The sequence below is a fragment of the Paralichthys olivaceus genome, chromosome 2 (genome assembly GCF_024713975.1).
Source record: "Paralichthys olivaceus isolate ysfri-2021 chromosome 2, ASM2471397v2, whole genome shotgun sequence".
Taxonomy (NCBI): Eukaryota; Metazoa; Chordata; class Actinopteri; order Pleuronectiformes; family Paralichthyidae; genus Paralichthys; species Paralichthys olivaceus.
In genome coordinates this window covers 15726364-15739225 of record NC_091094.1, presented here as the reverse complement: position 1 = coordinate 15739225, position 12862 = coordinate 15726364, and the positions used below count along the sequence as shown (strand labels likewise).

The following is a 12862-nucleotide window of genomic DNA, read 5'->3' as shown; positions in this document are numbered from 1 at the left end:
ATTTTGTATGTACAATCTCCTGAGTAACTAGTAATGACAGCTGTTAGATAACTTAAGTCCACTAAAAAGTAAAATATTTGCTTTAAAAATTTCATGGAATTCGGTTTTCTAAGTAGAATTACCTCTATTGTAAAATTACAGTAGTTTTTGTCATACATTTTATTGTTTTAACATCTTTTTATTGTCTTAATGTGTTCTGTTTTTAAGCTCTGTTGTTCTGTTTCATGTAAGCACTTTGATGCTCTGGTAAGTGCGATATAAATAAGTAATTATTATTTTATTATGGACAATCATCATCATCATTATCCTCATTATTATTATTAGTTTTTTGGACACTATTACTATAAGCAGGATTAGCTTCCTGCTGAGAGCAATCTATGATGCCTTCCCTCACCTTTAAACCTACAGCAGTGGCTGATTGGAGACCCATCCTGCCCACTATGCTCAACTCCAGTTACCCTCAGGCACATCCTCACCGGTTATAAAATAATTCTCTCCCAAGGTAGGTACATGTGGAGACACAACCAGGTACTCATATGCCTTGAAGCAGCCATTGAAACAAAGAGAACTGCTGCCAATGCCTTTCCATCCAAAACATTGAGCGTAGTTCAATAGACAACATTTGTCAACAAGGGGGAACAAGGACAGAGAAGGCCTCCTCTACTGACCAGGAGTGGTCAGTAGAGGAGCAAGCCAGAGACTGGGAAATGTTGGTGGACATGGGCCAACAGCTTACAGTCCCATTACATATTGCCACTACCACCCTGAAATCAGACCTGATACTCTTGTCCAACATTCTGTGTAGATTTCAATTGATAAATATTATATCCAAAGGCCAAAACATTTGATGACAAATGAGGTTATGTCCCTAACATCTGCTGGTGGCCGCTAACACCTGCCAACATCTGGTGGTAGTTGGTAACTTAAATTGTGCAAAAGACCTTCAAATCTTGGGTAATTCACCATCTTGTCCTATATTCTAAAAAACAAACATTAGGCTGCATATAGTAGCTTACTTCAAATAACGAATAAATCTTCTTCCACCAATGCTGATTGTTTTACTTTTGTATTCAATTTGTGTTAGTGATTTAAAGGTACAGTGTGTAGAATTCTGTGATATCTAGTGTTGAAGTTGCATGTTGCAGCTGAACACCCCTCACCTCACCCCCCACTTCCAAACATGAAAAAGAACCTGTGGTAGCTTCAGTTGTCATAAAAACTCAAAAGGTGTTTAGTTTGTCCAGTCTGGACTAATGTAAAAAACATGGCCGCCTCCATAGAGAGGGTCCCCTCGATGTTAATATGAAGTATTTAAATATAAAGGGCTTTTCTGGGGTAAAGAAAACTACAATTCATACAATTTATATGAAAAGAACTAGTGAAAACATCATGAGGATTATTCTACATTAAATTTCTGCCAATAGTTCCCTTTCAACTAAATCTTACACACTGGACCTTTAAGTTCTGAACCTAAAACACTAATGACTGATTATAAGACAAATTCTACTACATTCTGATGAAAATAATAAATTTAATTTTTGATGACCAGGAACAATTTTGAAAAACACGAGCAGAGAAATCAGTTTGTCCCATTAAAGCGTCACCTCTGGATATAAATGTCTTTCACAGTGAGGAAAAGAGAGAGAGAGAGAGCAATGGAGCAGTGAACACAGCGATCACATGTGATTTATGTCAACACAGAAAACATTACTATCCTGTGGGATGACAGACAACAAATGGTATGAGCACACGTGAGTGAGACTGTGTGTGTGTGTGTGTGTCAGATAGGGAAACTGGGTGTGCTCGGCTCTGTGGAAATGAGAGAGAGAAAGCTAACATTCTCCATCACGTACCCTCCCTTACCTTTCCCCCTCTGCTCAAGGCTCTTTAAAAGCTGCCGCCAGTGTTGTCTGTCAGCCTCATTATCATTTTGTCTTTGCTCGAGGGAATTATATAACCCTTCAGACACAGGCAAACTTCAGTCAGTGGAACTTCACTAAGGTAGTGCAAAATAGGGAACAGAGTAGGATAGGAAACCGGAGAGACTGGACTGTTATTATCCATTAATGGACAACCTTCAGAGTAAGATGCTTCTTTCTTTCAACATCCTGATGCTGCTCCTCCTGCAGCTGGCTCTGTCAGACCCAGTGCCGCTGACCACACGCTCCAGAGGATGTCCTGGCTGCAAAGGAAAGCCCTCACAGAGTCAGCCATTGGTGGATTTAAACACCACCTCTCTGGCTGTTGGAGCCCTGTGTGGAGTCTACACTCAGAGCTGTGCCCATGGGCTGCGCTGTGCACCGCCACAGGATGAGCCGAGGCCTCTCCGAGCTCTGCTGGAGGGCAGAGGGGTCTGCAGCAATGCCAGCGGCGTGAGCCAGACGGAGAAGATCCACACTGCAGGTAAGTTTCAGACTGCACCTCATGTCTGGAAGGGGATGGGAGGGAAGGTATGAAGCACAGTAACAGTTTAGCTGAGAAACAGCTGTGGATTTCTAACATCTCATCCCATTTCACATTTAATCAACAAATAGATATAGAGCTAAACTTTCTGTGACAGTATAATGAGTTTGAAAAGGTCAAGAAAACTAATTTGAACACCAATTTTTACACACTGGGTTTCTTCTGCTGCTCAATCCTGCACAAGCTGTTAAATAAAAACATCAGACATAGTGAAATGTAAAATTAAGTCACATGAAACATGTCTTTGTGGCTCAGTGAAAGCAGTATAACAATTCTATACGCACAAATTAGTTGTGTTAATATTATTTCTGCCATTAACTACCTAAGTTGAATAGTTGACCAGAAATCTGAATAATTACTAACTACAAGGAGATATTTAAAAAATAAAAGGCAGACATCACAGTAAAATGAACATCATGTTGTTGTATTTATGAGTGATCTGTGCAATTATTTATGTCCTTATCTGATCCTAGATCTAGCTCCCACTGTGGATCCAGATGAGGTAAATATCCTCTTCATCAGTGAAACAGTAAAATCACTGAGCTGAAATCAGTCACACACTCAAATGTTCCTGTTTAACTCTTCTTCCAGCCTCCATGTCGAAAACTGCTTACAACACTCATCCAAGGTCTTGATGCACATTTATTTCAGTCAAACCATGACATCTACATGCCCAACTGTGACAAGCGTGGTTTCTTCAGAAAGAAGCAGGTGAGTTCAATCTTCAACAAATCCCATTAACAGAGATGTGGTTGTATTTGCAGCTTGACTGTTAGCTACACTGTGTGTTTGTACAGTGCTGGTCATCTCGAGGGAAGCAGCGTGGAAAGTGTTGGTGTGTGGATGAGAGCGGCATGCCGGTCTCTACAAACACCAGAGAGAAAGGCAGCCTGAGCTGCTGAGCTGACTGAAGCAGAGGAAGATAAAGAGGAAGGAACATCACACAGAGGAACTGGTTCATACTCCATCAGCCAGAAACAGCTTTCCAACGATGAAGAAGAACTGTTTCAAAATCTTAGTAACTTTGTCTCTTTGCGCCCTCTGCTGAAAATAATGAGGTTCTATTGATCTGATTTATTACTTTGGAGAAAGACTTTGCTGAGACAATCTTTCTCTCCCTGATCATTTAACTCTGCAACAACTCTGCAGAAACTTTTGCACATTTTCAAGTAGTTTACTTTTTAAGTTCAAGATTGTAACCCCATAAATATCTCATGTCAAGTTTTATAGCTACAATTAGAAACCTGTTTTTATATAACTAGATATATAAACCATACATAAGGTGTAATTTGGCATTTTGTATGCACCCAGTTTATCATATTTATATTACATTGAAACCACTGTAATTGTATTTCTGTATATAATATATAGATATTATTATATTTATGTTACTTTGTATATGATATTTTATTTATGTTAATATTACTACCATATACGTTGACCAGCTAATAAAAGCAGACACAAGAGATTTCTTTTGAAAAAAGAAAAGAAATGTTTTTTAAGACAAATGCACATGTTGGCATTATTTTCAAGGAAGTTTTAAGAAAACCTTTCAATTTTTTGAGTTTCTGAATAGATATTTTATTAAAAATAAAATTAAGATTTCTCACAAAGTAAATGTATCTAGTCCTCCAATTCAAATACAAGAGAAGAAGAAGAAGAAGAAGAAGAAGAAGAAGAAGAAAACAGAAGAAAAATTAATAATTAATTAAAACCAGAGGTATCAGAAACATCAACTTTAACAAACATCAGTGTGATAAGAGCTAGATAAAATGACAGAAATGACCCATCCATTTACATTTATGAGAAGGGATTTATGACCTATACAACAGCCAACCACCAGGTGTTGGCCGAGAATCTTTGGCTTCACTTTTGGGTAGCAGGCATGTCCTCCATCTTTATATACATTTTACATTTATACATACCAAACTGTTTAGCTTGACTGACCTGCAATCTTTGCATTTTTTATCCTTCAACTCCTCCTCCTCCTCCTCCTCCTCCTCCTCCTCATAAGTACTTCAAATGAGCTAACATGATATGGACATCTACTCAAAACTCAAGTCAACACTGATATCAGTATAGACCTGATCTATATATTGATCTATAGATTATTGCTCTGTCATCTTAAAGAACCACAAGCCTTCAGTGTGATGTAGTTTCACACAAAAACCAACACTAACAACAATTTTATAGAAGTACAATTTATTAGAGCACTCCTATATTGTCATATATCTTTAGAGCTGTGAAATTATGATTTTATGATTATAGCTACAAATGTGATAGAATTGCCACAAACATGCTAAAGTAGCTAGTGCTGGAAGAAGTATTCAAAAAGTACCACATTAACTTTACCTTTTGGGTATAAGTACAGTAAGTATGTACTTTCTTAAATATTATTAGCAAAAGTACTTGTGGAGTGTAATCTATTCCCTGATTCAACAGTGCACTGCACCATTAAGGCTGAGTCTCAGTGTAGCCTCTTCTAAATACATGTGAGGTGTTTGTTCACCAGTGATGCTGCTGCTGCAGGTGACACCTATTGACATTGAAGGAGGTGGGGTCTAATGTTAACTGCCCACTCTGATTGGATCAATTAACTACTTTCCTTTCATTATTGATTGCATTTAGAAATATGTAAACAATGTGAACATGTGACACAAGGCTTTGTAAAAATGTAGTAGAGTTGAAAGTACTGACATTTTCTTATATATGTTTTGTGGAGTTAAAGTGAAAAGTACCTGAAAATAAATGTACTTAAAGGTCCAGTGTGTAAGATTTAGGTGAAAGGGAACTATTGGCAGAAATTTAATGTAGAAGAATAATCCTCATGATGTTTTCAATAGATTGTTTCATCTAAATCGTATGAATCTTTGTTTTCTTGACCCCAGAAAAGACCCTTTATATTTATATAATGTTTAAATACTATATATTTACATCAAGGGGGTCCTCTCTGCGGAGGCCGCCATATTTTTTTACACTAGTCCAGACTGGACAAACTAAACACCTTTGAGTTTTTGTGACAACTGAAGCTACCACAGTTTCTTTTTCATGTTTGGAAGGAGAGGGGGCATTCAGCTGCAACATGCAATTTCAACACTAGATCTCACACAATTCTACACACTGTACCTTTAAGTAAAGTACAGATACTTGTAAAATGTTCTAAAGTATGAATGGCTACATATTATTTCTGCCTGTTGTCTCATCACAGCGACATGGCTCTGTCTGATTCCACTGTTGTTAGACTGAATCCACCAAACACCATCATGCTGTTTGTTTCCAGTAGGTGTTGAGTTCACAGCTCTACTCTGCTCCAGGCTGCTGCAGCGCTGACTCCACAGGGCGGACTTAAGCTTACTTTACATACACACAGAGCTCCACAGATGACTACACACACCCTGTCCTCTCTCACTCACCCACTGAGACACGGATACCTGTGACATCATGTCTTCTCCCGGCGCCTCCAAGAGGAAGACCAAGAAGAAGCACTTTGTGCAGCAGAAGGTGGAGGTGTTCAGAGCCAGTGAGACTGTGCTGAGCGTCCTGATGTGGGGAGTCAATCACTCGGTAGGTAGGTGAGCTGCTCACTGACTCCAACATGTGTTCATTATTATTATTGATGTGAATATGTTGACCAGCTTTTCATCCCCGATGCTCCTCACATCCAGATCAACGAGCTGAGTCAGGTGCCTGTGCCTGTCATGCTGCTCCCTGACAACTTCAAGGCCAGCGCCAAAATAAAAGTCAGCAACCACCTCTTCAACAAGTATGTGCTCCACTCAGCTGTGTGTCTGTACCTCAAACTGCTTCCTGTCATTTACACACATTACTGTGCCTGCTTGTGATTTACTTGTCTGCCTGTGCTAAATCAGAAACTGCAGACCCCAGTATGAATTGTTGTTTCTCCATCAAAACACCTTTAACACCACCACAGCTACAGCTATGACCACAAACAATGATTCTAACATGAGCCAAAAAGATGAAATAAAGAAATAAGCTACATTCTTCAGCTTTTACTGAAGAATGTAGTTGTGGAAATGCAGCACCCAGTTCCCATCCAATGAGCCGCTCCACGAGTTGTGTAACAACAGAATATCAATTGGTGCAGGATGAATAATAAAGTAACTGAAGTTGATGAACTCATTAAAAAATGTTTTTTCTTTTAGAAAATAATCACTATTTATAAAAGCTGTGAAATACACGAGGTTCAGTTTCTATAAGGATGGAGTGTAGAAAACTGAGTGGCATTCAATAATCCCTTAATCCATTCAGGAATCCGGGTTGTGTAAAGACTTATAAACGGAGCTGGGAAGAAAGAGAATATACTGTATGCTTTTCTTTGCCTTGGTCAGGCTTTACTCATTTTTCTTCCCAAAAACTAAATGTAAAAACTAGTCAAGGGCAACAGCTGTACACAGAGAACAATAACAAAAGTAATTGGGATGTAGTAACTAACTCTGAACAGATTTTATTCATTTTGCCAGTAACTATGGAAACAGCTGTAGAAAACAGCTGCAGGTACACTTGATTTCATAACATGATTTGAAAATCTTGCTTTACTACACATGTATTTGTACTGTATTTAGGAAAAAAATTGATAAATAAGATAAATACATTATTTGGCCAACAACTACAAAAGTAAATCATCTGAAAAGGTTTAAGCTGAAGCTGAGTTTTTAACGTCTACCCTGATCACACATAACACTCCAACTCATCCAGATTTACATACACTATTGACAGTCCAAATACTAACTATAGATACACATGACTGTACATTACTTTACTAACACAAGTACATGAATGTAAACCCAACATCACAAAATCAATGTATCTAATTATAACTTATCAAGTGTCTTATATAGTTCTTAAACTGGGAATTACATTACATGGTTTCAATTCAAGAAGATACAAAATGTGCCATTTTTTAAAATGTATTAAAGCAGGTTCTTATTTTCCCTCAGAGAGAATCTACCTGGGCAGTTTAAATTCAAAGAGTACTGTCCACAGGTGTTCAGAAACCTGCGAGAGCGCTTTGGCATCGAGGACCAAGATTACCGGGTAAGATTGTAAACTTGAATCTGAAAATGAAAAAAAAAAAAGATTCAAAATGAAGAATTACTCAGGACATTTAATATTTCATCTGTTTTATTTTAAAGAACCCAACAGTTTCTTGTTTTACATATATTGACGTGTTGCTTTCTGAATTTGAATTGCTTTGTGTGATATTTGCATGCAGCAGGTGACACAGAGAGTCATCATTTGGTTAGCACACAATCACATGAGGCGGCCGTGTGTGCACTTTGAACCATGTGCTGATTAAAGTCAGACTGTGAAGCTGGAAGAAAGAAAAGTCGCATCACTTTGCAAGCATCAGTTCAAAACTGATTTTTAAGATTTTACTGATCACTGTGAGGCGAATGATTATTATTATTATAACAAAAATAGCTCAATCTAGAGGTTGATATTTGCATTGAAAATGTATATAAAGGGGCTCAGTGAAAATGTTGCTCTCCTCTTGTTCACCAATAGGTGTCTCTCGCCCACTGTCCCCCCCTCAAAGATGAGGAGGGGCACAGTGTGGGCATGCTGCTGACATCATATGACCGCACCTTGGTGGTTAAAGAGATTTCCAGTGAGGAGGTGGAGGAAATGCACAACATCCTCTCAGAGTATCACCAGGTCTGTATTTCTTATCTAAACAACCATCAAATCTCTGACTAGTAATTATACAAGACCAGGGCCCTTGTTTTTACATGTAGATCTTTTATTATCTGTTTATTCATTATAATTATTCTCATTCTGATTGTTTGTGAATTACATTTGTGTTTCACTTTGTTACCTGTATTAAAAGTGTAAAGTTATTATAAATCCCAGTTCATATATGAAACAAACAGAGATATAAGAAAGATAAGTTTTATCACCAAAAGTCCTTATTGGTTTCATTATGGCCTGATAAATCCCTTATTATTCATAACTAAATGAAATGATAAAGATTTTTATTTTTGTTGATTATTATCTGTTACACAGGTTATATTAACCTACCAGCAGTCCTCTCCTTTCCTTTTTTGGCATCTCATTGTGTTCTTTGGTTCATTACCACCACTTGTTAGTGTAAAACCTTGGCAGAAATGTGGAGCTTGTCACCTACATGCTTGTGAATTTGCACCCCTAGTTGTAAATACTTCCTCTGGGTGTTTGAGTTAGGAATTTCCTTTTGTCGAACAACTATTTATTTATGCCTGGACAATGAAGGATCATCTAAAATTTAACCAAACACGGTAGCACCTTCATTTATACGCTGCTGTGTTCACACTTCCTTCATCGCTCATTCACTGCTGTTCTCTTCCAGCACATCGTCACCTGCCACGGGAGTACCCTGCTCCCTCAGTTCCTGGCCATGTACAGAGTCACAGTGGAGAGCGAGGACACCTACCTGTTAGTCATGAGGAATGTGTTCAGCCACAGACTGCATGTGCACAGGAAGTACGACCTCAAGGTAAAGCCTGCAGGAGACGTGCAGCGAGATGAGGATTCAGATTTCTTTATGCAACAGACCCTCATCAGAATTTATTGAGTGTTGTCAACAGTCAAGTGCTGTCCAGAGAGATTTAAATGATCCAACTTGAAATATCCTGTTGTTGCAGTAAATCATTCGACACATAGAACCTTTAATTGTTTGAATTTATGTAATTCCTTAACGTATCATGTTACAGGAGCTTGTGATTGATGAGTCAGGATAATAATTATCAGTCACTGTCCTATCTTTCCTCAGGGCTCACTGGTGTCTCGTGAGGCAAGCTTTAAAGAGAAGGTGAGTATTCGCTAAGTGAAGATTAATCAATTGAAAAATATTTCAATATTCATATCAGCCTGCTCTGTTTGATTCCTTTTAAAGATAATGAATTAGATCCTGCGTTTGTAGCTGAGGGCTCCTCTGAGGCTCCACATCCTCTCTGAAGGTGTGATTGTGCAGTGTGTTCAAGTTATGATTATCTCAGGCAATACGACAAAGCAAGGCACAGACCTTACAGTATCATAGAGAAAATCCTAACAGCTCTCACAATGAGCACGAACATGGAGACAGTGGAGAGGAACGATTCACTCTAACCTGCTGCGAAAGAATTGCTTGAATGGAGGGAGTTTATAGAACTGCAGTGCTGTGGTGAATCTTTGATTGTTTCCAACTGTGTGGGTATGGAAAACAATTTTTGTGGTTAAATCATTTGGCTTTTATGTCGCTGGAAATAGGGCGACTGATGTGAAAAAACATCATCAAAGCCTTGTATTATATATTGTATAATATGTACAATAATACAAGGTCACTGTAACCCTTGACCACTGAAATCAAATCAATTAATCCTTGAGTCCAGGTGACAACTGGTTAGAATTTGTAGTTGTAGTTTGAAATAATTAGTTAATCCATGAGTGTGAGTGAACGTTAGCACCAAATTTAAAAGGATTCCCAATGTTCATAAGGCTGCAAATGTGTGAACATTTGAACCCAATACAAAGAGGTTTTCCTACAATGTTACATTCACAAGGCAAGAAGGTGTTTTGTAAGGTCACGGTAACATTCCATTTCCAAATTCTCATCAGTTCATCCATGAGTCCAACTGAACGTTTGTACCAAATTTGAAAAAATTCCCTGCTGGCAATCTTGAGATATTGTGTTCACAAGAATGGGAGCTTCATTCTGCTGTTTCCAGGTGAAAGAGCTGCCCACCTATAAGGATGTGGACTTCAGGAATAACATGCAAAAGGTTTATGTGAGCGAAGAGGAGAAAGAGAAGATCATGGACAAACTCAACAGAGACACTGAGGTAAGAAGGAGAGTCTGAGGGATGGATGCCGTCATAGTTTTCCTTTGATATGACGAATGTGTGTGTGTGTGTGTGTGTGTGTGTCTGCAGTTTCTGGTGCATATGAGGATGATGGACTACAGTCTGCTGCTGGGCATCCATGATGTAGAGCGGGCTGAGAGGGAGGAGGATGAGGAGGAGGAGGAGGAGGAGGAGGAGACAGGGCTTCCCTATGAAGAGGAAGAGGAGGATGAAAATGGCCTGGCTTCACCTCAGGGCATCGCTGGCTACATGAACTCTTTCAAACCAATGGGTGCTGGGGAGTTTGACCCTTATGTGGATGTGTATGCCATTCAGAGCACTGTAGGTGAGTCCTGACAGCTGAGCTATCCCTAGGCTCTAATACATCCCAATCTCACCTCACACTGGGCTGCAGCAGTTCAGATTGTATACGTGCAGATCGATATCACCCACCCGATGCTGTGAATCACTCCCTTGTAGGTGCGCCCCAGAGAGAGGTGTATTTTATGGGCCTGATTGACGTGCTGACACAGTACGACACCAGGAAGAAAGCCGCTCATGCTGCCAAGGCTGTCAAACACGGGGTGAGAGATCAGGGTTGTGTAAAGGGATTGCTTCGTACGCTCGCTTTACTTCTCTCTCCTGCAAAGTGTAAAAGGTTTCTCTCACTTTCTTCTTCACCTCCTATCTTCTGTGTCTCTGTTTGTGTTTTCTGCAGGCGGGAGCAGAAATCTCCACAGTTCATCCAGAGCAGTATGCCAAACGTTTCCGAGAGTTCATCACCAAGATCTTTGCCTAGCTCAGAGTCCACACCGTTTAATGAGAAGTCCCATCATACAATCAATCAAATCAACAACAGGCAACATTGAAACTTCACCATTAGATGATTAATATGCTCTTTTATTTACCAACCATGTTATTCTGCACTGTGTCCACATTGTGGTAGTGGTTTGAGTGAAGAAGTGGAATGTGCAGACTGGAAGGAAAGTGTAGCTGTTGTCTTTTGTTTTTACTTTCACAGATTTGCAGAAACCATTTAAGGTGTTAAGTTAACACCTCTATCATAAGTGTCTTCTTTAGTGGCCACCGGGGGAGCAGGTGATAAGAAAAACATGTTTTCTTGGCATGTTCGGCCCTAAACCATCCAGCTTTCCTTTAGTCAGTCTCCACTGCTTTCCTGTTTTGCTTTTAAATATTGATCTGTGAATGTTTCTTTATCAATAACAACACTTGGCATAAAGAAATGATTTGAGCTATCTGGGCAATTCTACAGGGTTTCTGTTAGGAATAAGAATGTCACTCAGTAGTTTATATCTCCAAGGCCCAACAGTCAAAACTACATTTAAATTCTCTACATTTTTATTTAGAGTTGCACCAAATTCCACACCTCATAAATGTCAGTCCCCTATATGCTTGTTTTTTCCCATTAAGATCTATGAATTATACTCTGAGAAATCTTTAAATATCTCACAATGTTAAAGAAAAAAAATCTGGACCCGTCCCCTGATCCAGATTCCTCTGCAGTTTTTGCATCTAGTGTTGTCAAGTGCAGATTTAAAGGTTCAGTGTGTAGAATTTAGTGACATCTAGAGGTGAAGTTGCATGTTGCAGCTGAATACTGCTCATCTCACCCTCCCCTTCCCAACATGAAAGAGAACCTGTGGTGAACTTCAGTTTGAACGACAGTAAAAAACTGTGGCAGCCTCCACAGAGAGGACCCCCCTCCATGTAAATATAAAGGGCCCATTCTATGGTAAAGAAAACAACAATTCATACAATTTAGATGAAACACACCAGTGAAAAAATCACTAGGATTATTTTATATTCAATTTCTGCCCAAAACTCGCTTCACCTAAATCTTACACACTGAACCTTTACATGAAATTAAAGTTTTGACTAAATGAAGCACTATATACAACCTGACTAATGTTAGCATCCATATTTAGCACATGATGTATGTCAAAAGGAAAATCAAATGGTTAAAAATCTTTTATGTGATTATTAAATGAAAAGGTAAAGCCATTGAAAACATTGCTTATATTGAAGAATGTACTATCTGTAATAATACTCTGATTATGTGTATTAAATTCAATTTCCACAAAACCATTTACCAGTTTCCACAATCAGACTATTAAACGCTCCACTGACCGGTGACCTCAGTGAGCTGCCTCTGGAAACACTTTAGCTTCTGTGAATTGTTGATGTGTGAGATAGATGTAAGCACACATTGTGTTGTTTTATTTGCATTTTGAAAGTCTGAATCCAAAAGGTTTATCTTGCACATCTCCAGTGGAGCTGAACGGCGACACTCCCCCTCTGTGTCTGTGGTTCAGACGGCTCAGAGACTCTAACAGGACATGTGCTCCTTTAAAACACATCATTAATATTTGTCCTTATTTTTGTCCTCTGTCCCAGTCCTCCTGGCACATATTCCTGAATACCCCTCTTAGATTATCACCAGGATTTCTCAGCAGAGTGGACAAACAGGCAGAGGAGCTGGAGGAAGCTGAGGAGAGAAGATTGTGAGAGTGAATGTAAGATTATTTCAACTATTTATTCAAAATGAACAAACAGAATACGGG

The 12862-nt window shown here is 39.0% G+C and overlaps 2 protein-coding genes across 3 annotated transcripts; both read left to right on the top strand.

The window, feature by feature from the left end:
- The first annotated feature begins 1933 nt into the window (after positions 1 to 1933).
- On the top strand, positions 1934 to 3517 carry LOC109629076 (insulin-like growth factor-binding protein 6). Its single transcript, XM_020086555.2, has 4 exons — positions 1934 to 2403; positions 2937 to 2965; positions 3055 to 3174; positions 3261 to 3517. Exons 1-4 carry the CDS (start codon positions 2067 to 2069, stop codon positions 3363 to 3365), a joined length of 591 nt encoding a protein of 196 aa, XP_019942114.2. The 5' UTR covers positions 1934 to 2066; the 3' UTR covers positions 3366 to 3517.
- Positions 3518 to 5737: 2220 nt separating this feature from the next.
- Positions 5738 to 12386, top strand: LOC109629084 (phosphatidylinositol 5-phosphate 4-kinase type-2 gamma-like). Of its 2 annotated transcripts, none has more exons than XM_020086561.2 (10): positions 5738 to 6027; positions 6129 to 6226; positions 7422 to 7518; positions 7990 to 8139; positions 8810 to 8956; positions 9233 to 9271; positions 10167 to 10280; positions 10371 to 10626; positions 10761 to 10864; positions 10999 to 12386. In XM_020086561.2, exons 1-10 carry the CDS (start codon positions 5905 to 5907, stop codon positions 11077 to 11079), a joined length of 1209 nt encoding a protein of 402 aa, XP_019942120.2. In that variant the 5' UTR covers positions 5738 to 5904; the 3' UTR covers positions 11080 to 12386. The 2 variants fall into 2 exon arrangements, with proteins under 2 accessions (XP_019942120.2, XP_069394692.1); XM_069538591.1 differs by having other exon boundaries at positions 5895 to 6031; positions 10999 to 11459.
- The last annotated feature ends 476 nt before the right edge of the window (positions 12387 to 12862 follow it).

Coding starts and splice junctions, on each gene's coding strand:
- LOC109629076 (XM_020086555.2), top strand. CDS start 2,067: ATGGACAACCTTCAGAGTAAGATGCTTCTTTCTTTCAACATCCTGATG. Junction 2,404..2,936: donor GGAGAAGATCCACACTGCAG/GTAAGTTTCAGA, acceptor ATCTGATCCTAG/ATCTAGCTCCCACTGTGGAT. Junction 3,175..3,260: donor GTTTCTTCAGAAAGAAGCAG/GTGAGTTCAATC, acceptor GTGTTTGTACAG/TGCTGGTCATCTCGAGGGAA.
- LOC109629084 (XM_020086561.2), top strand. CDS start 5,905: ATGTCTTCTCCCGGCGCCTCCAAGAGGAAGACCAAGAAGAAGCACTTT. Junction 8,957..9,232: donor ACAGGAAGTACGACCTCAAG/GTAAAGCCTGCA, acceptor ATCTTTCCTCAG/GGCTCACTGGTGTCTCGTGA. Junction 9,272..10,166: donor AGGCAAGCTTTAAAGAGAAG/GTGAGTATTCGC, acceptor TGCTGTTTCCAG/GTGAAAGAGCTGCCCACCTA.